At 46.6% G+C, this 25,395-nt stretch overlaps 2 protein-coding genes across 3 annotated transcripts; one reads left to right on the top strand and one right to left on the bottom strand.

Annotated features, from left to right (window-relative positions):
• Window positions 1–261: 261 nt before the first annotated feature.
• LOC8030504 (CAAX prenyl protease 2) lies at window positions 262–19,889 on the bottom strand. Of its 2 annotated transcripts, XM_029971470.4 has the most exons (9): window positions 19,688–19,889; window positions 18,354–18,459; window positions 14,058–14,138; window positions 11,674–11,734; window positions 11,546–11,604; window positions 7,586–7,694; window positions 6,742–6,810; window positions 6,600–6,662; window positions 262–4,451 (listed from the first exon to the last, which is right to left on the bottom strand). In XM_029971470.4, exons 1-9 carry the CDS (start codon window positions 19,801–19,803, stop codon window positions 4,252–4,254), a joined length of 864 nt encoding a protein of 287 aa, XP_029827330.1. In that variant the 5' UTR covers window positions 19,804–19,889; the 3' UTR covers window positions 262–4,251. The 2 variants fall into 2 exon arrangements, with proteins under 2 accessions (XP_029827330.1, XP_029827329.1); XM_029971469.4 differs by having other exon boundaries at window positions 11,546–11,734; window positions 19,688–19,886.
• A 193-nt stretch (window positions 19,890–20,082) lies between these two features.
• Window positions 20,083–24,922, top strand: LOC8038830 (cyclin-C). Its single transcript, XM_002412910.5, has 2 exons — window positions 20,083–20,803; window positions 22,388–24,922. The coding sequence occupies exons 1-2, from the start codon at window positions 20,270–20,272 to the stop codon at window positions 22,694–22,696; spliced, it is 843 nt and encodes a 280-aa protein (XP_002412955.2). The 5' UTR covers window positions 20,083–20,269; the 3' UTR covers window positions 22,697–24,922.
• The last annotated feature ends 473 nt before the right edge of the window (window positions 24,923–25,395 follow it).

Here is a 25,395-nt window from a genome sequence, read left to right as displayed (position 1 = left end):
TTCCATAACAAGAGTAATGTCTCCAACACAACTGAAAAATTCGCACCTAAATACTGCATTTCCTGCATTATAAGACTTTGGAGATAAAGGCTGCCGCCTATTTTTTCTCTTCTAGTTAAGTCAGGACTACTCCGGCGAGACATTTTCAATGAGGAGCGAAACTTTTTAAAACAAAACTAGGAGTTAGTTTAGGTTTCGTTCCTAACTCAAAATCTGACCTGCGGAGTAAGTATTGCACTCCAACACTGAAGACAACAAATGACTCGGCAAATAAATATTTATTCATGCGCTCTGAACACGTAAAGTTTTGGGTGAAATAAAAAAGAAAAAAAAAAAGAAAGGGGTATTTTGGGCATATACAGGTGTGAAAATATCGAGTATGGGTTCTTGGACATTGAAAAAGAACTAGTATGCCAAGAGAAGACAAACTTCTAAGCAGGGGAAAACAGGGAGTTTGACCTGGGTGCACAATGGCACGGCTCTATTCCTTAGTTTCTCAGAGTTCGTCCATGGCACATCTTCCCCAACAAAGCGGCGGGGTCCGACACACAAAAAAAAAAAAAAAAAAAAGTTACCGCATCGCACAACCATGACTCTGCTCCGCACAAATAAATAATTGCACGCACTCACGAGCAAAGGTGTTAAAAGGCAACGTGGCTTCTGGTTTAGATGAATGCTCGGAACTCAAATAACGCCAACAGACCACGTTTTGAGTCCACTCGTTCAAGATCACAGAAATGTTCCCAAAAAGAAAAAAAAAACATTTTTTTCACCGCAAAAAGAAATTATGCATTGCCCAGTGTCCGCAAACCTAAACCACATTTGACATTTATGGTTAGACGGCGTAAGGTTGGTCTGCCTTTGAGGTACGTACGGCCACACTGGCATGCGCTGTAAGTTGAGAAATTTAGTCGTTGCAGTAGAAAGTTTCAGCAGATCGTTCCGATACCTCCGATAACGATACGATACACGCACAAAGGCGGTGGGGGAGTATCGGGTTTTGTTATCGGAGCCATCAGAATGATCCACTAAAACTCTCCAATGCCGCTGCTCCTAGCCTGGGGTCGTTGATGCGCACCACGCAGTAGTGATGCACGACCGCACGCCAGTGCGATTCTCATGCAGATTGAAACGTAAAGGGCTGAGGATTGAAGCCAGGATCCCCGAGTTCTGCAGCGCGATCTTTCGCTATACGCGCTCCGAGTTATGGTGCACGGTCGGCCACCGATACCCCCACCCGACGCCCATTCTCCTCCCAAAGGTGGCACTGGTCCGGACGAGACTATGCCCAATAGTTATGGGCTTGTTGTTACCTTATTCAAAAGTTACGAGTGATTTTCTTAATCTTCCACTGGAAAAATGGGCAGCTTACTTCATTCATCTCTTATCAAAAATTTCCGAAAATGGATTTACAATTTTTTAATTGGATAATGGCCAGCTATGAAACCTTGGCATCTTGTTCGGGCTGCTATCGCTACGTTTGGGCGGAGACTGAGCTTCGGGTGATCCATAGTTTATTGTTGCGGTGGAAAAAAAAAAGACCATAAACCTTTTTTGGGGACACATTGTGCAGCAGTTGAAGCGCCAAGCATGGGTAAGGTGTTTATGTCTCGTGCCACAAGAGCACGAGTGCAGTTTAAGCCCAAATTTCTCGTCCACGACTTTGAACTGCAAACTAAAAAAAATCATCTATGAAGAGTGCGCCAATTCCTCTCGTAGGAAGTCACTACCAAATAAATATTGAAAATGTCAGAAAACTCCCGACGCAAAATTTTTTTTAAAGTCTGGATGGAAAAAGAATGCCATAAAATAAATTTACAACGAAAAGAAAAAAAGGAATTTGTAGTTGGTGCCCGTGGGAGCTTGCTGAGAAGTGGCGACTAGCAGTCATGTGACCAGCCACTAGTCAGCGGTGCTTCCGCTCTTTCGGGAGCTTCTTATGAGCTCTAAAAGTTAGTTATTAGTCTTTGTTATAAGTGCACAAAAAAAACAACTGAAGATTATTAAGTAAACTTTAGAGCCCATAGGAAGCTCTCAAAAAAGCGCAAGTGCACAGTCACGTGACTGCTAGCAGCCACTTTTCTGAGGACTCCCGCTACAGATTTGTTTCGTACCATAAACATACTCTAAAATATTTTTTCTTACGTTGTAAATTCATTTTATGACTACCTTTTTCCATGCAGGCTGTTTAAGAAAGAATTTTACCTTTGCATATGTCCTTTAAAGCTAGTCTTTCTGCGGCAATACAGAAGAACCACACGAAATTAACTGACAAAATTAACACCTCTTACAAGGTTTGTGTGTTCACAACGCGAAGCTTGCGGTTTTAGAAGAGCTATACAGTTGGCCACATACACCAGAGGGACATCCGATAAACATTCTGCAACTGTCCTACTAGTGTATATCGTTTAAATTCCCCTGCGTGGTTCAACTCCATTCTTCCGTGCAAGGATCCGGTATGGTCTATCTGAATCACAGATGTGCTGTCACGCTTTCTTGCGGATGCCTTAAGGTGAATTAGATGACAAGTATCAACGACGCAGCCATAGTGGTGTTTCTTCCCGCACCCCATAGGCTGGTTCAGAGATTTGTGCTAGAGCTTGACCGACCGAGTTATGACCTGTCGTGACTGCTTACGACCAGATGGTTGCTACGACGATGCAGGTTCATGCAGGGTGTCGTATTGGAACGCAAAGAGTCATAACACGGTTGATCACAAGTGCCACAAATGACAAATGTCGCAGTCGATCACAGATGTCTGAACTAGCCTCAACGTTCCTTCATTTCTTCGAACCCAGAGCTCTAGCCTCACAGTTGATCACAAGTGTCACAAATGACAAATGTCACAGTCGATCACAAATGTCTGAACTAGCCTTAATGTTCATTCATTTCTCCAAATCCAGAGCTCCAGCCCAAGTAACCACTCGACCAGCGGGAGATGGCCATGGGCCCATGTGCTGGGGTCGTTCGAGTCAATACAGGGATGTCTCGTTAATATTTACACCTCCATTACTACCCCCCTTCCCTCCCCCCCCCCCCCCCCCCCCACAGCATTCATAATGCAAGTTGCTCATAATAGCAAGACAACAGTGCACGTATTTACCCATTTTGTCCCCGAATATGTTTTCCACATAGTGGGGTATCCATACTAAGGGGGTCTCCATTACCGAGATGACTGTGGGGTTTCGGCATAGCACTATCCCACCCAAGCGGCATTGCTACCGGGGGATCACACTGCAATTTCACGGCATGCCCTCAAGCGTGCGCCCTGAGCACTACCGTGCCCATGGTAGCCTGTGCTAGAGCTCTGCTAAGACTCTCCCATTCCTCCCTTTACCCTTAATCCTGTCCTACTGCCTCTCCAAGCACTTAGTGAGCTCCACTTGTCAAAACTGCAGGTTTATTCCAGTTTTCTATACTTTACCCCTCTTGCAGCTTTCCTTGGTGGCATTATTGGGATTACCAACTTCACGCTGAGCTACTCTCTAGCCGGGCCCACCTACCGAGAAAACCATATGCACCCGTACGACCTGCCTCCCATAATACCCTACGAAGTGCCCATATGAAGAAAAGTCTTTAAATGAAACAGTTTTGCCACCAGACCTCGCAGTTTTATGTGATTTTATAAGATTGCCCTTACTTTATACACGTAAAACACACAAAAAAAAATTTGTAGGGGCTGTGTGTCCCATTTCTTTTCAATAAAATATTGATAATTTGAAGATGATGAAAAACAGGCAGAAAAAAATAAAGTCATTTATATGCCATCTGACAGGGTATGTTAGGTCACCATGGCCCGTGTGTTCTTCACTGAGGAAAATGCATATATATCATATGGTTCTTTCAAATGGTATTACAGGATATGTGCTGTAGGGATGCGTACGGTGTTTTTCAATGAGGCCTCGAAACCCAGACAGAACTATAAACAAACAAGCTGCAACATCAAGATTCTATTACTCGAGCAACCACAGCCCGCAAGACAACAATCACATAGAACAAGTTCCCATAGGCCACAGCAATTTCGAAGGAACCCCCAAGGTTGCCCCAGGCACACAGACGTGATGCATTCACAACTGGGCAACATTATGAAGAAGCTCTCTCTCAAGAAACCGTCAGGTGGGCCGCAATCGTCGCTTCAACCGAGGCCTAATTCTGGAGCGAGACTTCAGCAGCTAGGGAGAGCCGCTGACAAGGAGAGGCGCCATATTTGATCTCACTGCTGACTGCCCTTCAACGTCGTGAATGGTGCTGTCACGAGGCGTACAGGCTATTATGGTAGATGTCCGGTTGGGTGAGTGGCTCCAGCAAGGAGGCCCACGCCACCAGGCCACCGAGGAACGCCAGGAGTAACAGGGACAGACGGGGCTGCTTGTAGCCGAACACCTCCGACATGTCGGGGAACCCCATGTGGTTGCAGAAGGCGTGAGCCACGAACGGAGCCACAAAGTGTCCTGCAACGAAAAATAACGCCGGGTGTCAGCGCCCAGAAACTGGAGGTCCAGGTGACCATGCAATCTATGCAAAACCTTATCGTGAACAAACAAATCATTACACATTTGTCGCAACCAAATCATTCGCTACAACGAACTGCTGACCTAACTAGAAACACTACTGCATATGAAGTGCGCAGTGCCAGGACCTGGAGAGTGCCACGTCCTAGAACAAAACTACAGCAGGCGACAGATGCTTCAGTCCATACGTGCTACCTACACTACTGAACTTTATCGGATAAACAAGGTGTTCACATTGAGCTTGCAGACAGAAAACTGTTGTAGCAATTGCTTTCCCTCAAATTGTGTATCATTTCTCGTTTATAGAGTTTTAGTACATTGTTTCTACACCACCGATAACGACACAATGCATGTGCAGAGGCATCAGCGGAGTATCAAAGTTATCGGAACAATCTACTTAAACTCCTTATTAACATACTGATTCCCATTGAAAGGTTTTTGTTACTTCCCGCCTGTCAAGTTGCCGAATGTAGGGGGCAAGGGTCCTGTCAAGCTGCATTATTGCAATTCTTTCCTCGTGTTCGTACCTCCATTGCATACTCTGCATATAAAATAAATAGAATTAAATATTATAAAACACAGAGCATGGCATCTATGTTGCAACAAGCGCTAAACCCTTACTTCTGAAACGTTCTAAATACAGTATAGACCACTTACAACGTAACCGCTTATAGTGCAGGACCGGGTATAACGCGGTTTATTCAAACCACCGGTTCGCCTCCTATAGAACTCCATGTATTTACATACCGCTTAAAATGCAGGCGCGCAAAGGGAAATACCGGCTATAGTGCGGTTTTTGGCACAGCCCGCCGACCGCGCCAACAACCGGAGCAGCGGGCACGCTTCCCTGTGCAACACTAGATAACGGCGCTGACGGCGCGGGGCGAGGATGTTGCTCGAAGAAGTGGGGAGAAGCGAAGAGAGAGGCTTCAGTTGCCGTAGCGACAGAGGGACGCACGCACGTGTCATTCACGTGCGTGCGTCCCTCCACTGCGTTTGAAACAAAGAAACAAACAACCGCACCGACAGACCAATCGCAGATCGAGGAGAAGTGTTCGCGCGCGTTGCATGCTGGTCGCGGGCCGGCTGCTTCTATCCGCAAACATGGCGTCGGTTGTGATCGTCGTCGTAGACGGCGTTCATCTCATCGTTCTGCGTAAAAGCACTATCCTTGACTGTGAATTTTCGTTGTGTGTCGCTATGATAACCCAGCACGTACTAGAAGGGAAGATCCACCTACTCGTGCGGCGATGTCGTGGCGGCGCTCTCAAGACGGCAGAAACGCCCGTGTCGTCGTGTTTGTTTACTTCGACTACAGTGGTGATTTCTAAGCATTTGTGTCCTCGAACATCGCCCGGATTTCTTATTTGGCGCATTTCATGCGTGTGCTCAAGTTCAAGGTATTACTGGCGCGTACCGTACGAAGGATGCGAATTTTCACGCGTTTTCATCTCCGGAGAAAAGTGATTAGGGTTAGCAATCCTGAACGCTCACAACGTCCATTTGCAACCCGCGACGCCGTTAAAAGGCTGCGCCAGGCAAAATGCCGCTAATTTCTTTCAAAATATGTGACACACTTGAGACAGAACTGTACTAGTCTGGTGAAATAAAGACTTTCCTCAAACTAAGCTTTATTTTTCATCTAACATAAAATAAATTCTTTTACAAAGGTAAGTTGTCTCATGGCATGTATTTTGGCCTGAAAAATTGATGTTTTGGTTATAATGCAATACCGCTTATAGTGCGGATTTTCGCGACTCCCGCGACATACGTTATATGCGGTCTACACTGTATAAACGAAGGACATATCAAGCGCCCACCTCAGCAAACTCCCGAGCCCACCGCGCGAACTGAAGTGTTCCTCCACGTTGCTACTTCTCGAAGAAGCCGGTGCAAAGCGATGAAACTTTCTATGTGTGTGCCCGCAATTGCCAAATTGTCCTATTTGATTAAAATTTTTAACCGAATATATAACAATATTCGCTTGAATAATTGAAAGTTTGCACAACGACTACTTGACTTACCATCGAGTATGTGTACTGCATGTTCCGAGCAAACCACATTTTATATCTAAAAAAAAACAATTACCTGTCCTGAGAAACAGGTAGACAGAGTAGGCACCAAAGATGGTTGTGTACCCAAACTGGAACACTGTGTCAAAGAAGAAAAGAAAGCCTTTAAAATTAGTTTTATGGGAGCTCTGAAAACAAGATCAAAGTATGCCACACACCCGATCGCATCACAGCTAACTTGACGCTGGACGTCCTGGCAAGCTTCTCAGTCAGGTGGTGGAAATGGGCTGCAACGAACAAAAAGGTCGCGCAGAGCCACAAAATATGCCTGGGTGCAAGCAATCCATTCCCCGACTGCCTCGTGAGCGCCACCATTTTGTCATGCAGTGCAGAACGGGCGAAATCGGCGATGGTTACATTAGAAAATGTGACCTTCAAATATAGCGTCAGGAAGTGAGGCAGTATCGTCCGTTCTAACTATATAGTTAGTAATATAATAGTCTGCCCATGCACTTCAGCCGCTTTGCAACAGTGGGGCATAGACGTACACGTCGGCGGTCCCGAAGGAACCGTGTTGCTGGCGATGCTTTGATGTATGCAAAGCAGCGAGAAAACATCCCTGGCAAAGTTTGTGCTCAGTGTTTTTCGAGCTCTATTTTGCCTGAAAACGCCGGGGTTGGGCATGTTGTATAAAAATAAATCAAGCCGACAAACACTCCGAACAACTTTAACTCATTGCGGCAAAATGAATAAGTCAGACCGCTCTCTTCGTCCATTCGTCTGTCCCTCTCCTTCTCATTCTTTCTTTGGGACAAGCGATGTCGGCACCTACGATTTGCCTCATTCTACTCCCATCTTTACCCCCCACCCCGGTTTTAATGATTTTGGAGGACGGAAAGGCATTTTCCGCAATTACAGACAAAGCTAGAGACGACTGGCAACGATAATTTTAAGGGACAAGATGGCCGAGCTGTTGTTACTCTAAAGTGTAGCGTATCTGGCGGCTCTAAGGTCGCCCACCAAAATGTTGTGCAGGGGAGGAAGTCACTCCACCGAACTTACCCACGCCGAAGAAGAGGGGGCAGATCAAGATGGCCGCCCGCTGGCCCAGGCAAGGCACCAGCAGAGGCAGCATGCAGGCACGGAACGTGAACTCCTCCGACAAGGGAGCCTGCGCGCGAAAAAGACTGTCGTCGGAATTCCTCCCGGAATGCTGGACTGCTGCTCGGAGGGCAGGATCTCTGCTGTGACATGGGTGAACATGAGACAAGGAAGCCAAAAGAGGAGACCCATAGAAAGAAAGATGGAGGCGGTGCGAGTTGTCCCTCTTTCATGCGTCTTGCTCATCCTTCTCCGGTTCAGTCACGTCTAGCTTTCACCAGCTTGCAGCCGCACTTGCTCTTCTTTCAGATCTCTGCAGTGGTGGCAACACATTCCAGCAAGCCATTACAGAGGCCTGCGAAGAGTGCAAGCGTCTCCAGTGCGAGATTCATTTTTTCTTTCTTCCTAACAATGTGTGGTTAAATACTCGCCAGATGAAATCAATAGTGAAAGAAGAGAGATCGGAAACCGGATATCATCAAATAAAAGTGCTGGGTTCCTCCCGACTCAAGAGAAAGCCTGCGTACATCTGATGTAAAGTGGCCCAAAATATGAGTGGGAACAAGATGAACTGCTTTGGTTCTTGCTTGTTACAATATTGCCGTTACAGGCAAAAGAGCCGATGCCAAGTAGAGCACGACAGAGTCTGCAACTCAACTATTGATTCAAATATGTGGTCCCAATGAGGCATTGCTATCAACCTTGCTTGTTCCAGTCCATATTAAAGTCTATATTACCACATAAAGTAGGGTGCCCAAATGTCTATGCATCTGCCTTGGAATGGTGACGTCGGAAAATTTTGCTCTTGGTTTGGAGCGCATTAATGAGTGCCTCTCGGTTTGAGCTCTTGGCTTTGACCTGTACTACAGCAGCATTTTGTTTCTCACTATTTATTTGCATCTTTCTCATGATTTTGTGCCATTCACTTTGGGTACTACAAAGGGTAGCACCACCTTAACTGCAATTAATGCCTGAACTTTGTCTTTCTCCGACAAACAGACCTTCATTGAGCCAGGAGTCCTGCATCGGCAACAGAAGCTTCTACTCGAAACTGTAATTCCTGCACAACAATAGCGAGGCAAGACGGGGCATTGTATCGATTGAACCGCCCATTAAACACTTGCCGAGTAGCCGCCACAGGCTTCATTATGACGACAAGCCCAACAATGCAGAAATACAGTTCTGTACAAGCCAGCCCTCAATGGCAAACTGAACTCCAATACAAAAGCTATTACGTGCTGCCCCACAGGCGGTGCTGCTAATCTATACCACCAGAAATTCCCATTACCTTTCGACTTCCGTTAATTGGACTCCGACAGGACATATACCGTATTTACTCGCAGAATGAACGCACTTTTTTTCCCAAAAAATCGATGCTAAGTTAGGGGGGCGTTCATTACGCGAAGTAAAATTTTTGCTTCAGTATTTACTTGCATAATGAGCATAATGAAGGGACCTTTTATCCTGAAAAATCGAAGTAACTTCTTATCTCTTTGCGCGCGGCGCCCGACCCCGTAACCAAACTAAGCTGTAAAAAAAAAAAAAAAAAAAAAAAAAAAACTTTTTTTTTTTAGTGTTTTGGGTTTTTATTTTATTTTTTTGCTGCCTTTCCCAAGCTGTTTTGTTTGCTTAGGCGAGGGCTCTCCGTTTATCTTTCCTATCTCCTTGCGCGCGGCGCGCCACGCAAGACCCCCCCCCCCCCTCCCAACCCCCGTAACCAAACTGCGCTGTGCAAAAAGAAAATAAGAAAAAAAAGCTCTTCTTTTTCTCAATTCCGTGGAGTTTTTTTTTTTTTTTTTTTTTTTGATGCTGTTTGCAAGCTGTTTTGTTTGCTTAGAGGGCTTCTCGGCTCCTCTTTCTTACCTCCTTGCGCGCGGCCCCCCGTAACCAAACTGCGCTGTGCAAAAAAAAAAAAGAAAAAAACTCTTTGTCTTTGTTTTTTTTCAGTTCCATGTTGTTGCTTTTTTTTTTTTTTTTTTGCCGCCTTTCGCAAGCTGTTTTGTTCGCTTAGAGCACTTCTCTTTCTTACCTCCTTGCGCGGGGCGGCGCGCAAAACCGAAGTCCAGACTGCGCTGTGCAAAAAAAAAAGTCCTCTCCATGTTCTTTTTTCTTGCTTCCGTTGGACCTTTTCGAATTTTTTTTACGCCTTTTGCAAGGCGTTTTGTTCGCCCACGCTGCCCATGCGTTCGCGACCTTGCAGCACCGGGATAGAAAAGTGCGTTCATTTCGCGCGCGTGGGGGGAGGGGGTCAAAATTTTGACATCCGAGGTGGGGTGCGTTTATTACGCGAGTGAAAAAAAAAATCGAAATTGTGAGAGCCGACTTGGGGGGTGCGTTCATTACGCGAGTGCGTTCATTGTGCAAGTGAATACGGAAAAAATTAGTGTGAATTATCCAAAAATTCAATTAAAATAAACGGCGGGAAAAGGGCTCGAGCCAGACTCACTTTAATCGGAAGCAGTTAGTGACGCTTTCTTGCCACTTACGCCTGAAACACACGTCGAACAGCCTGCTCCAGAGGGCGTTGCCACACTTAGATGCACTTTCAACCGCACTCATCCACTCGGTTAAAATGCTTTCAACAGCCTCCTCCTCCCTTCCGTCTCATTTGTCCATCCCACGGCCAATCACATTGACCACAATGTTGTAGTCTGTGGTGCTCCGCAGATTTCGACGCCAATGTCCACGAGTCTTTAAACAAGACACCATCCAGGGTCCTAGGGAGCAAACCAGTGTTCGGAAAAAATACAGCTCCGTTTCAGGGACACGCACATCGGCACTCGCAGAGGCTATGCATCTGCGTTTTTGGTGACCTCCTTTCTTAAGCGCCATCTTGAAGAACGGCTGTCTTGGTACCGATGGAGAGCGAGGCGTAACTTCCATGCAATACCATACACAGTTGGCGCTGCGAGACGCTCTAGCTCGAGCATGTGGCAGAACTGCAGCCCGTGGCTGGCTCAGTCGAAAACGCACAGACTCTGCTCCTACACTCTCTTGCATTTCCTTTGCACTTCCTGTACAATGTCCACAAGTGTGCTTGCAAAGATTGATGACATTTCCATGCAAAACAGAGCAAAACCGAGCTCAGCCAGTTAAACACTCCTTACCACCGTTGACGAAAATGGACTATTGCGCAACAACCCCGAGAAATTGCACCCCAAGCTAAAAAAAGAGAGAAAAACCCTCGCAAAAGAGGAAAAAAGAAAGCTCGACACTAGCGGCGCCTGATGAAAGTAAACGAGCAATCTTCAGTCATGCGATGCTCGTCGTGCGCCAGCTTCACCTAATGCGGCGCATGTCCCCATGTTTCCGATTAAGTCAAATTAAACGGTGCGTTCAAACTATTGAATTTCTTCCTCCGTAAAAATGTATTGGTGCCCGCCAGGCCCTTTGAACACAATCAAATTTAATGAGGAATCAAATTGACCGAGGTCAAATTAAAGTGAGTTTATTGTACAAACGTGGCTTGTAATTACAACATTTTTTTTCGTCAGACTCGTCTGAGTTGAAGGCATCGCAAACAACCGCCAGTCCTATCGATGTACAACTAATGGGCTGGAGACTGCGGCAAGCTACAAGAACTGACAGCTTGAAAGGCAACAGCTTATTTTGTCCGATAAAAAGCCGGTGCAGGGGCTTTTAGGCCACGCCACTCGGCGATAACGGCGAATCAACAACTACGCGTTGGCAAACCGGCGCGTCGTGTTGTTCTCCGAGGCGGGCAGCGGCGAGGGAAATCCTACAGTTCTCGGTGCTCTCATCAGCCAATGCGGCAATCTTACTGGCTACAGTGCGATAATGAGATGCAAGACTCGCCACACCCGGCGTGGCTGCGAGTGTAGCTAGGCGAAACTTTCACGTGGTCGTGCGTGCACACAGACACCTGCTCTTAGAGCACAAAACAGACTGAGCTCAGCTTACCACAATGTGGTTCCTTAGCCAGATGAGGTTCTTAAGATTGGAGTACCAGTAGCGTGGCTCTGCAAGACAAGGGTCGTGGCAGCTCGGACACGCCGACGGTTTGCAGACCGCGGAGGGCGAGGACTTGCCTATGTACAGACTCCAGATGCCGTCGAAGTAGTGTAGGACTAGCGGCCCGGTAAAGAGGACCTGCACGACGACAAAAGAAAATGGCCAAGACCGCATGCACGGGCGACGCCGACCGTCGGAACTCTGGACGGGCCGTGTGGCCTAAATGTCTATCAGCGAACAGTTTTCATGGACTACTTCCAAATATCCGATAACACTAAAAAGTTTTCATAGATTGCATGTAAAAACCAACATGATTATCAATAGCAGGGTATGTTACCACCGGGTAAGAATGAAATGCGAACGGCGTGGCCTACGATACACGCTGCGCAACCTAGAGAGGCAACTAGGAATTGATAAAACTGCCGAGTGGAGAGAGGGGCTACAAGGGTACACACGTAGGAGTAGCCCTGCAGCCCCCTTTCCACCTTGTAGTTTTATCCGTTCCTAGTTACCTCTAGGTAGCACAGCATGTATCACTTCTTTGAGAGATACTTCAAATTACGTGAAAAAGTTAATTAGACAGTAGCCAGTTTTATATCTTGAAAACAATTAACTGTGCTTACGCAACATGAAAGCCAACATATAATTTTTTAAATAATGTAGCCAGTTTTTTAAAAATTCTGCATCCTTTTCTATCAGGGGGTGCGAGCTCGTTACCTATTCCTGTACGTGAGCAATTATAGTTAAACTTCTGTCAGACGTTCGTGGGACTTTGGCTTGAAACTTACAAAAAGTCATACTCTGTCCGTCTCGAACTGCGGCAGGCTTGCGTCATTTCTACTACATTTCTACCTGTACTCTGAGAAAATTTGTGCAAATACTTTATACTCTATTCTCCCTTAAAGGGATGGTGAACCGAAATTTGTATTTCAGAAAAAACAATGCAGGAGATGTAGGCAGGACGCTACAATCCCTACAACACTACTCCTAGGACGACATCTCGAACGGATGGCCCTATTTGTGGAAAAAGAGGTCAAGATTGAACCAGGCCAACGAGGCGCGTGACCGTCAAGATACCTAGTTTCCTCCTCTCTTCGCTTCGCTTCCTCAAGGCGGCGAGGCGGAGAAGACGCGGGGCCATTCTCTCTCCTTCTCGGAGAAACGTGACGTGAACATCTCTGCCAAATGCGCCTCCTTTTCTTGAAAAATATGGTCATCCGTTTGAGATATCGCTGTATGAGTGATGTTTTGGTGTTTGTAGCATTCCGTTGCATGCTTTTGCTGCGTGTTTTGTGGAATCAAAATGTCGGTTCAGCATCCCTTTAAGCTAACGTTGTGGTGGGAGCTGTGTGTGTGCTGGACCAATCAGAGCCACATATGTGGAGAGTTCGGTCATTAAAAGGTAAGAACAGGGCAAAAATAAGGGCACGTCACTGGCTGAAAGTGTTTCAATGACCTTGGGCACGATGATCGACAGCTCTTGTGACCAACCACTAGCCTCAAATATTCCCCTAGCGGAGGTATGAGCTTAACAAATACCCTTCAATCACAATTTCTAGGTAAGGATTTATTCAAGTACCGGAGAATACCGCCCATCCACCCATTCCACATTAAGCGCCCATTACCAAATTTGTAAAATCTGAGACAAAACACACAGTACATTTATATTTAAAATTGATGACCGGACAAGCGCTCATCCCCCATTTTTTCGTGATTATGTCCAAAGTTTGAGTGGGCGCTTGCCCGGTATTTTACGGCATTTCACTTCAGCCCGCTAGAGTTCAAATTTGTGGCTCTTCGTAACTGAAAGGGCAACGCACGTGACGTCATCACGGCAACATTCAGAACGCACTCAAACTTTCTTCTGACTGCACTCGTGACCACGGCCACGACAGAATTTGCAGTAAAAACTGTGGATTCGGCTGCATGGGAGTTTTAATCCAAACCCCGAACGCGCACCCCAGATTCGCAGTGTCGCCTCATGTTTGAGGAAATTATTCTCGTTCATGCCACCTTTTCTGGCTCAGTAAACGCACTCAGCACCTTGAAACTCCCCTTTTCCACCAATCTCTTACAATTATACATTCATGTACTTTCAGCCTCATCCAGAATCAAACGAAATACCTGCGCCACGCTATGCCAATCCTTCAAGGTCATCCCAGCGCATTCTTACTTTGCAAGTTCGTCATGGGGGGAATATGCGGCGCCACCGCTTTCGCCGCTCCACACCGGCTTTTCCCGGCTTCTTCCATTGTCCAGACTCTCCCTATACATGGCTTTGGGACCAATGATCCACCTCCCTTTTGTCACCTGACCCTCCTCTATGTGCAAAGGGTATGGACGGGAGTGTGATTGTGTGTCAAAAGATACAAGACTGGTACAATGAATGAATAGCTTACACCACACTGTCAACCTAGGGGTGAGCGGAGTGTACGTCAATTGAGCACAGGCATGGACTCACCATCGTCAGGACCAAGGGCAAGAGCACGGCTTGCGCGAGACCCTCCAGGCGCAATCCCAGCAGGGCCGGAATGGTCATGCCCTGCAATGAACGGCAGCCAAGGCTTCTGCACTCTGTTCATACCGGCCACTGTGACCCCTTTCCATGTCACTTACCTTCGTGTGTCTCCTTTATTTTTATCGTCATTTACATAGTACTAAACAGTGTCCTTTTTGTGTGTGCCTTAATAATTCTGTTAACTTAAGACGTTCAAAAATATGTCGCTTCTCTACCTCTTTTCTGATGCTTCTTTACTGAATAAAAATTCTATTCCATGTTGTTGCTAGCGTTGTATTACACTTATTTTTTGTTTGTTTTTAAACGAGATAAAGTCTGACCTGTAAAGGCCAGTTCACACATTTGTGTTTGACTGTGTTCGAGTGCATTGCACACGCTGTAACCACTTATAATGGGATGGATGCTAACGGCTGTTCCCTTTATAACGGGCAGTAGCTTGCGCCACCTAGCCTAGAAATTAAAAACCAAAAGTATGATTCCTTTCTTCGCCCTTCTAAGCCAATTTGCTTCTCCTTCGCAATTTTTCTAACTATCACCAGGCAGTGTGCAATATCACCAGGATGAGCTTCGGGGGATCGGGCACAACAACTGAAAACATCACCCCCTGCCCCTTTCTCCTGGAGAGGCAGTCAATTTTCCTCCAGTCAAACCTAGTCAGCATTACCCCAGTGCCAGGCCCACTGGGAAACAGGGTTGAGACTTTGGGCTGGAGCCACGTGGAAGGAAGTCCCAATTTTTCTCAGTCATGCCTGTCCCCAGCTGCGTTAGTTAGGTGTACGTTATTCAATCTTCCCTGGATAATTTCCGCCAGTCTTCCAAACTCCTCTTTGTCATTAAATTGCACTTATCATCCATTCTTCCATTCTCATCTGCAAATCTCAGTGCTCCGCCACTGGGGTTTGCCCTGTGCACCTCAACACCATATGTTCTATTGTCTCGTCTTCCCCTTGGCATACGGCACACCATGTATCAATTCCCTCATATTTTGTCCGAACTGCCATAGTCCTCAATACTCTTGTTCTAGCCTCAAATTACAATGAGATCCCCAGAGAATGATCATACAAATGTTGCTTATTTTCTGTTTTTGTTTCCTATACATAGTTAAAGCTGATTTTCCCTGCATTCTTTCCTCCCACATCTTTCTTTTGGCTTCTTTTACATCTTTTTTTCACAGAAGTAGTCTGTTCTGCACCACCACTTGACTGTTGGTATTTAACTTTAATTGAGTCCGGCTTTTTGTTCAAATTTCAACTTACTGATCGCCTCTCTAGCCTCAAAAGATGCCCAGCCCATGTCTCCCTGCACTCCTTCATTTAATGCATTCCCACGCTCCTCTGCCAGGGCTCTCAGCTCGACTCAACCTCAGATTTCTTGCATAATACCGCCTTGCCAAAAGACAACCCCGGCAACATAACTCCTTTCCATTGTCCCTTAACAACTTCATATCTATTGTAATTCCTTAGTGCTCTATGCTTCATAATTGATGCACTCCTTTTTCCTTTCCTTAGCATAATTTCTTCCGGTTCTTTTAAGTATTGTTTTCTCTCATTCAGCCATACTGCTAGATATTTATACTTCTCTACGTGTTCTATTAAAACGTTTTAAATTTTAGCGGGCTTATCATCTATAAATCATTCTTCCCGACTTGTCGCCATTGAAGTTCAGGCCCAGACAGTCTCATTCCTCTCCACAGCTCTTAAAGGGATACTTCAACGAAATTTGAAATATTCCCGTCGTGTTCAAAAATAGGTTGAATATGATCCCCAATATCCGTAAATGACAATCGCACGTTTGTATTTTGATCCTGGTGGCTGTATTTTTCGTTATAAACGGCCCACTCTGGCAAGCGCTCGGAGAAGGCCCAGCTTAGAGCACGTGACATCCAACGCAATCGTGACGTAGGTCGTCTCAAGACGAGCAAAGCTGCGGCGAGGCTGACGTCGAGAGGATGGCCTAGTCGATCCAGCCAACGAAGTGGCTGCTTTTGTACGAATTTTGAGTGACGGGTTAATCTTCTGTAATCTTGTAGGGGGACAATAGCGACTTCTGCAACACACAAAAGGGATTCTCGAGAAGAGGGTTCCTCCTTCCCCTCTTCTCTCGTCGTGGCTGGAGACGAGACAACCTCCGTCACTAGCTGTCAAGGTTCCTAGACGAGCATTACAAACGAGGCGTTAGCAACATCCACCAGGTGCTCTTTGCTAATCGTTTAATTCGTTTTAAAATTCCTTTTCGAGACTTTTTTAACAAGATATTGGTATGTTCCATGTGACACTGCTTTTTTGAACACATATAGACCAAAAAATGAGCGCCGAAATTTCGTTGTAGTATCCCTTTAAAGGGGTTATGACACAAAAATTAAACAGAGATTCTTCTTGAAATGGAATGCTCATAGGCTACTTAGTATATACACCAAGTTACACAATATTTAGAGCTCTGGTAATTGCAATATTCAATTTACAAATTTCTATCATTTTCATCTCGTGACCAGGCAACACTGCCCAAATTAGTCACACCATGGTGTCCATAAACCACGTGATCATGAACGCTCTCTCATTCTAGGCGCCCCCATGGTCGCCCAAGCCCTCCCCTACCGCGGTATGATCAAAACCGCTCATGCAACCCGGAAACCCGAATGCTGTTCTTGCTCTCGCCCCCGGCCCAGTGACCTTCCACCCTGCATGCGCTTGCGAGATATTCCCGGACGACGGTGACCGCGGCGAGTTTGTCCGTAACTCGACATCGCTGGAGCTGGTCGCCAGCGGGCTGCAGTCAAAATGAACAGCTTCCGACGCCTTTTGATAGCAATCACTCTCATCGCTGCTGCGATCAATGCCGAACACTTTGACAAGGCGAGCGATGCCGTAATTGTCACGGACCGCATTCTCGATACGTGGAAGGTAAATGAGGAAGCTGAAGCTCAAACGCAAAGAGAGCCAAGTCTGTGAGTGCGTCAAGGGGACACCACGCAAGAGGCTGGCAACATAGCCAGCCTCCAGCTCCGCCCGGATCCGCCCCTCCGAGGGACCCGCATATAAATTGATTTATTCATGTAACTATCGCGCCATTTTCAAAACAAATTTAGCAGGATTATAGGAACATACAATGGGTCCTAGCAGTACTGTTATCTCATATTTTATTTTTGGCGTGTCATGACCCCTTCAACCCTTCGAAGACGAACGTTGCCTACAGACAACAAACCACATAATTGTTTTTTGTTTAAAAGTTTGGTGGTATTAATTTTTTTTCTTTAATCTAGTAGTCTGGCAATAGATTTGATGGCCAAAACTACAGCACCATCTAGTGAATGGATATGCAAATAGTTGATGAAAAATAAAAAATAAGTTTGGCGAGCAAATACGCGACAACCGAGACTGGCGGAACGGCAAAAAATATTGAAAAGTGTATTTTCTCTTGCCACTAATATTTTACGATAGGTGACTGTTTTACTTGAGGATACTGTAGGTGCAGATATTATTGAGATTTCATAGTGATCCATAAAGGTTATGCAACGAAACCACCTTGGAACTTTTGCCTGGTGTTGCCCACAGACAACAAAGCTATAACTTACAACTTTACCTTACGATTTTTTCGTCTTTCAGCTCTTTTCTTTTGGTTCATATTGTTAAACATTAATATCTTCAGAAATAAATGTTTTAAGCAATTTTTATATATCTTGTCAATAAAGGGTTGATCAGTCCTGTAACCTATCCCAACTATCTGCTAATAGTACAATGTAGCAGGAGAATAAACTGACACACTGTTGCCACCTATCAAGAAGCCGAGAAACCCTTCCTATCACCTTAAATGTTTTTTATAACTTCTTATGCGTCATTCCTTTACCGCAGACTCAAAATAATTCTGATAACTTTATAAGCAACCCTTTCTTACAGAGAGTGCGTAGATTCGACATCGCAAATACTGCAAAATCCTTTAATCTAGATAAATGCAGTTCCAGGGCTGTCTGATCGATGGTGTCAGTGCACCAGCGTTATTCTCTCATTGTAAGCAGTTGCATTGCACTTGAACATGGTCGATCAAGCAAATGTCTGGACCAGACTTTTTTACTGTGTACCTGCAGTGCAATTATCTTTGTGATATCTTTATTTTCACACTGTAAAACCGAAAAAAAAAGGGGGGGGGGGGGGGGGCGTCTGTCAGGCACCTTGTCTTTTTCTCTGCCCCTCCGTGTGTGACGTCCACAAAACAAATAAAGAGAAAAAAAAAAGGCGTACCGACCTTTTTAAAGTAGGCCAAGTCTGCCCCGAATACCACGAAGAGCGGGGAGATGCAGATGATTGCAAACACGCTCACGAATCTCTTCTTGATCGTGGATGGGTGGTCCCTGCATCAAAGGAAAGGTTGGCACGGCATTGGACGTTCGGAGTAACCGCAAGACCTCCGACTGCCACGGCCAAGACGAAGCGTAAGGCAACGGAATTTTCTTTTCAAAACTCGGTCGAGCAACACTGACGGTTGTCATTTCTTGGGCACGAGCAATGTGACTGGAAGTGAGACCTCACCGAATGCTGGTGTTGCACTCGTTCTCGATACAAGCCGAATTTGTGCAAAACGCTGACGCAGCTTCCGTATCCAACATGTGCTCGGAGCATGGGTCCAAACGACGACGGAGTCGGATAATTGGTGCAGCCGCTACTAGATGGCGCCAACTTTCGAAAGGGTCTATTACGGCCTGGATTTCAGGGATATCCGTTAGATCTTTTGTAGACTGTAAAACGAGTTGTACCTTGGAGAAAGCAAGAGCGGCAAGTTGCAACACTCGAACCGGGGTGCATCCACAAAAGTGAACTAGAACTTCGAGTGATAAGTTACCTTCCCCTTTGGAGCTTCTCGATGGAAGCATGGAAAACGCAGGACATCCAAAGAATGTCATTGCAGAATGGATCTTTTCTCAATTTTCCTAAAAACAGTACGCAAACCAAGCACTACCAGAGCAAATTGTTGACTACCATTCATTTGTGAGAATTCACGCAGCAGTATGGATGATAAATAACTCTAGTTGTAACCATTCCTTTTAACCAACATGGAGCCATATTCGTGACTTTTGAACTGGTTCTTTGAAGCTATCACTACCGTGTAACCCTGCTTAGGCTCCCTCAATGGTAGTATTCATGACGCCGGTGTTCGGCCCAGCTCTGTTGGGTATTTTGAAGGGAGAACAAGTTTGCTTGGACGCGTCTTAGGTATATTCGTGCATGTGCTGCTAGGTGGTGTCCTCATTCGCTCCCGATTCTGCCTTGGCCACACAGTAAGAAGATTCATTTTTGCGGGATATATTGTCGAAAATAGCGAAACTGGCGCAGGACATCGCAGGCGGTCTTTTCCGCACGACACCCAGGTCATCCGGGTTTTTGACCTCTGAACGCAGCTGGGAACGCCGCCGCCCAAGTGCGATCGGCGGGGGCTTGTGGCGTACCCCGCACATTCGTCGACGGTACGCATGCGGGTCCGCCGCACAGCGTCCTTTGTCACCGAAAGGCCTTTTTATGGGAATTTTCATTCATTTTCTCCCGCGGGCGGTGCACGGGAAGCCGGGAAGAGAGATCCGGTACCTGTGTTCCTTGGTCCTCCAGATGTAGAGGCTGCCCACGTAGGTGAGAGCCAGCATGAAGGCCCACAGAATGGGCTTGCAGCAGCTGCCCCCAGAAAGATCGGCCGCCTGGGCCATCGTCTCATGCTGGTCGCCGCCGCTGACCGATCACCAAACCAGGCGCACAGGACGCCGCCATACTTGTTTCGAGTTGTCTCCCTACCTCCTCTCCCTTCCTCTCTTTCCCGTCTTCTTGGTTCTTTTTCTTTACGTAATTAAAACAATCAGGTTTATTTTATTTTATTATTTTATCCGACACGTCAAATTACTGATGTGCATTTTTAGAATCCTGTGCGTCACCATATAACTGATTCGGTCGTAGTTTAACGGTTCAAAAGTTTAAAAGGTTGAGCATGTCATCTCAATCCAGTGCAATCCAATGCTATCCGGTTCGTTGTGTGTGGTGTTTTATTACCGGCGTCGTTGACATGCTCTCGGTGACGGATTGCTCTTTCGAGCGAGTGACCACCGATCAGGCGTATCAATCACCCAATTAAGGGCGAACCTAGGTCGGTCCACAGATTAACCGAGGGCCCGGTGGAAGATGGCGGGCAACTTCTGGCAGAGCTCGCAGTACCAACAGTGGCTGCTGGACCGGCAAGACCTTCTGCGTGAGCGGCACGGAGACCTCCAGACCCTGACCGAAGAAGAGTACCAGAAGCTCATGATCTTCTTCGCGAACCTCATGCAAGCACTGGGGGAGCAGCTGAAGGTCAAGCAGCAGGTCATCGCCACGGCCACGGTGTACTTCAAGCGCTTCTACGTGCGCAACTCGCTCCGCTGCGTGGACCCGTTGCTCATGGCGCCTACCTGCATCTTTCTGGCGTCCAAAGTGGAAGAGTTCGGCGTGATCTCCAACAGTCGGCTGGTGTCCACCTGCCAGACGGTGGTGAAGAACAAGTTCGCCCACGTGTACCCGCAGGAGTTCCCGTACCGCATCAACCACGTGCTCGAGTGCGAGTTCTACCTGCTCGAGATGATGGACTGCTGCCTGGTGCTGTACCACCCGTACCGGCCGCTGGTCCAGTACGTGCACGACATCGGGCACGAAGACCAGCTGCTATCCATGGCCTGGAAGGTACTACGTCTGCAGAGCGCGCTTGAGCGATCGTGGGTGCATACGGCGAGCAAGTGTTTCAAAACCGGAGAGAGGGGGAAGAGGGGGGGGGGGGGGGGGGGGGGACAAAAGCATGTGGGCGAATTTGGTGTGTAAACGCATGCACGAGGAGCGCAAACAGCAGACAAACTTGAACGCTGTATATAGGACGCATTCACTGACGTAATTTCCTTTACCATTTTGTTATGAGCCGTCTTGTGCGTGCCGAAGGCGAGCATCCTAAGGATTCACATGACACCCTCAAATACGTGATGCACAGACGCTTCTCATCATGCTCAGATTAAACAAAATGTCGGATTAACGTCATGTGAATACACCCTATGGACGATTGCAAACAAGGCACCTGGATGCCGCCATGTTCTTGCTCGTGTGAGCAAGCACGTGCAAGTGCAAGCCTGCCAAAGCTACCTCCATGCGCATGCGCATGTGCTTGCACGCATGGGGCACCAGTCTGGAACCCATGTTTACAAACACCTATAGACGTTACTGAAAGTGTAAACACGGGGACAGAAAACACATTGTGAAGTATTTGTTGCCTTGTCCATCCCCGTGTTTTATACTTTTAGTACATCCAATAAGAAAATAGAGTAATGAGTATGAGTACACTGTGAGCAGAGAGCTCCGAGAAGAAAGGGGGGGGGGGGGGGGGGGGGGAACTGTTTTTTTATCTTGCAACACACCTTAAGATACAATATTGATAAAAACCAAACTTTACCCCTTAGGTTATCGCCAGCGTTACTAGATCAACTCAGTTACGAAACTGTCCATAGGCGCTGCTTCTACATGCAGTACCCCCTCCCCCAAAGGTTCGCCTCCCATCATAATAAGTGCCATGGTTTTGGAGACGGTTATGTTAACTCCATAGAATGCACAGGTTTTGAAATATAGCATCAGGATGATGCATTGCTGCAGAGGTCCCAAGAGTAACTATTTCGAAGCACAACCTCTAGATGGCACTTCAGAAAACTGGTGGCTAAGGCCCCTTGTTAGGATTACCGCTTTCCGTTTCTTACACGTAGTGGCAACCATTGTTATGCTACCATGCGAAACTCGTGCCACAAGCAAGTGCTCTTCCTCCATAAGTCTCCAAGGGTTGCACGAGGCATGGGCCTCATGCACTGGCGCACTTGAAGCTTCTTGAAATACAAAACGTCAAGGGGCTTTAAGGGTGGCAGCCTCCAAGGGTAGAGGGGATTCGCTTCTCCACAGGAGTCCCACAACTGAGTTGATCTAGTAACTTTAGTTACTGCCCTAAATAGCAGCTTTCTGCCACATAAGGTTGGTGGCAGGTTAAGAGTCCAGAAGAAGCTCCCCTTCCTACTTCAGCAGAGTGAATATTGGAGAGGAGGCAACTTCCTGTCCAGCATTTGCTCTTCTAAACTGGAAAGAGCTGGGGGGAGCTTCCCCTGGACTCTTAACCTATCACCAACTTTAGTAGTTTCTGTTGCAGTGGTTCATTTTAAAAAGAAACGCAGTAAAAACCGGCAATTGCTTGTTCGTGCTCCGAGCGTCGGGCCGTGTTGATCGGTTCATCCACCTGCGCAGGTGGTGAACGACAGCCTGCGCACAGATGTGTGCCTGCTGCACCCCCCACACCAGATCGCCCTGGCCTGCCTACACGTGGCATGCGTAATCCTGCAGCGGGACTGCAAGCATTGGTTTGCCGACCTGTGCGTGGACATGGAGAAGATCCTGGACATCACACGCCAGGTACTGGGCCTGTACGACACCTGGCGCAACCTGGACGAGAAGAAGGAGCTACCGCCCATCCTGGCAAAAGTGCCCAAGCCCAAGACACAGCCCTCCAGGCCTCCATCACAGGGGCCTAACGACCCGCCACCCTCCCAAGGATAGGTCTACCCATGCCATCCCAGGGATGGGTCCTATGGTGTCCCAAGGATAGACTTGACGTTGTCCCAGGGACCGACCCAATGTTCCAGATATGAAGCCTGTGTTGTCCTGGGAACGAACCTGATGTCCCAGGGGCAGACTCAGTTTTGTTCCAAAAAAAGATCCAATGTCCCAGTGTTGTCTCAGGGACAGATGTGATGTCCCAGAGACAGACCCACCGCCCTCCCAGGGATATGCCCCGTCGTCCTAGGGATAGACTCGATGGTGTACCAGGGTTAGACCTGCCATTGTCCATCGGATGGACTCAGTGTCGTCCTCGGGACAGACCTGCTGTTGTCCCACAAATAGGCCCGATGTCGTCCCGTAGATGGACCCAATGTCATCCCAGGGATGAAGTGGCTGTTGTCCCAGAGAGAGACTCGATGTCATCATGTCGTCCCTAATTCCAATACGGGTCGCCCAAGTTACGGTGCATAGAATGTATCTCCAATGGTGCTCTCAGGTCATCTTGTTTCCGCTGTGATCCTGGTGGTGGCAGAGGTACGAGCAGCGTACACCTGTTCTGATGTAGGTTGCCCTCCACCTTGACGGCCCACGGAAGCTTCGGCAACCAGGAATTGGGTCGTAGTGACGACGCTTGCGTTTGCTCCTCTTTTTTGTTGGAACTCCGACTAACCGCTAGGGGGGGGGGGTTGCGACATCCGTCAGCGTGAGGGGGCAGCTTCCCGTTACAGAATTTGTTGCCACTTCGGGAACAATTTCGATGTGTGGGCAGTACAGGACGCCGAACACGCCGGTTGAAGATGCGTTTCAGGCACCGTACCCGGGTCATGTTTTCATTGTGCATTATTTGCTGAGAAAAGAGGACGGTTTTTAAGGCTTTTTTTGAGTTAATTCTGCAGAAAAAGGGAGGGACATTCCAGCCCATGCTACAAGACCCACAAACCACATGCCTGTGAACAGTGTTGGTGATGGACTCGCTCCAGTGAAGGAGCTGCTTCGAGAATTACCGGACTGTGTTCAGCTTTACGCAGGTTCAGAAAAGTAGTCTACAATAAATACTTCTTTTTTTTATTGTGATCTACTGTTGATACACTAGGGATCACAAGCATCCAAATGTTTCTGTCGGTTAATGTTCAACTCTTAAACGTTTTTCAGTTCCTTTGTAGTTATTTTCAAGTATAATTCAAAAGTTCAAGCTGATATATTTACAAGTTTCTGTCAGATCTGCCCCAAGGAAATGCTGGGCATCTTTTTTTTTTTTTTTGTGGCAGACGAATGAACAGTGCATCACAAAACACCGATATTTTAGTGGAAGCTAGGACGTTACACTTTTTGAGTTGAATGTGTTACCTGAATCAAAAGCTAGAAGAGGTTTTATGAATGCCTGAATGAAAGGTAGCAAACGACTGCCGGCTACATGACACGGTGGTTCAAGTTTTTCGTCAATCTGTGAGTAGCGCTGCCAACCAGACGGTCTGCTTCTATTTTTATTTCCTTGCATATTTTTTTTAACAAACCTACATTCACAAAATTTGAGTAGACAAATGCCACCATCTAAAGATACCTTTGTGAAAAGATTAATCACACTTTACCATTTACTTATTTATATGGCTTTAAAGGCTCGTAAATGCCTGTGCACTGCCGGATCGTTGCGGTAAACTTGTACAAATTTTCAAAACTTTCGGGTTCTGCTTAGAACAATGTATGTACCGTACGACGCTGTACCACAACGTGGTGTGGTACTTAGAACTTCTGCAATATATCTTGTTTGCAGTCAGTTTGGGCAGGATAGTAGCTTCGTTAATTCTGCTTGTTGCCGTGCACTGCGGAGAAGCTACACTCGCAAAATACTCGTCACAATTCCGCATGTGTTGCTCTGCCGCAGCAGGATGAAAACGCACCTTGGGTATTTTAAGAAAATGGAACTTGTGAATGTGGCTGCCGTGCACTAAAATTTTTAAAATAAGGCTGCATTTCCTAACGAGTGGTGCGTGTCGTTGGTCATGTTTCTTTTTTCGAATGCAAGATTCAAGGAAGGACGCTTTGGTGACTTGGGTATAGGAGAAGAGTTGATGAATAACCTTGATTATGTGTAGCTGCACTGCAATACATATTACTTTTAATTATGACTTTAAATAGGGTTTTACGTGTACGGGGGCACAGTTAATGACGTTTGAATTGAAATCAAATTAACTTTAGGAGTGGAATAAAACAAATGATCTCAAGTTAATTAGGTTGATTTTTTCGGCATATTTATCGTTCATGTGCTGAATTTGCATCATCATAAAATGCCATTGATGTGCATAATTAAATCTGGTAATTCGGTTATGCTTTGCAATGGATGCTAACAAGTGGTTGCACAGAAGTAGGGGTGTAAAGAAGCACTGTCTTTTAGCTAGATAGGTCAATACCAATCTTGCTGCAGTATTTCATTGGAATTAATGAAATGAAGCACGTGCTTGTGCTCTAAAAATGTTTTACTGCTAGAAATTGAGCCTTTGTCTGCTCTAAAACATGTTCCTAAATTACTCAAACTGATCAGATCGCTGTGCATGACGCCAGCGTTTATTGTTGCTGGAGGGTATCTGCACGAAAACCATGACGCATAGAAATGGCAGTTTGTGCCGTCTATGAACTGCAATGTTCACTAACTGGCTTATGCCTGCTGCCAACAAAGGGCGCTGGCCTTTTATTCGGTT

Source organism: Ixodes scapularis, unplaced genomic scaffold (genome assembly GCF_016920785.2).
Source record: "Ixodes scapularis isolate PalLabHiFi unplaced genomic scaffold, ASM1692078v2 PGA_scaffold10__122_contigs__length_95168666, whole genome shotgun sequence".
NCBI classification, from domain to species: domain Eukaryota; kingdom Metazoa; phylum Arthropoda; class Arachnida; order Ixodida; family Ixodidae; genus Ixodes; species Ixodes scapularis.
The sequence above is the reverse complement of the archived record's forward strand: the minus strand, read 5'-3'. Positions and strand labels throughout refer to the sequence as shown.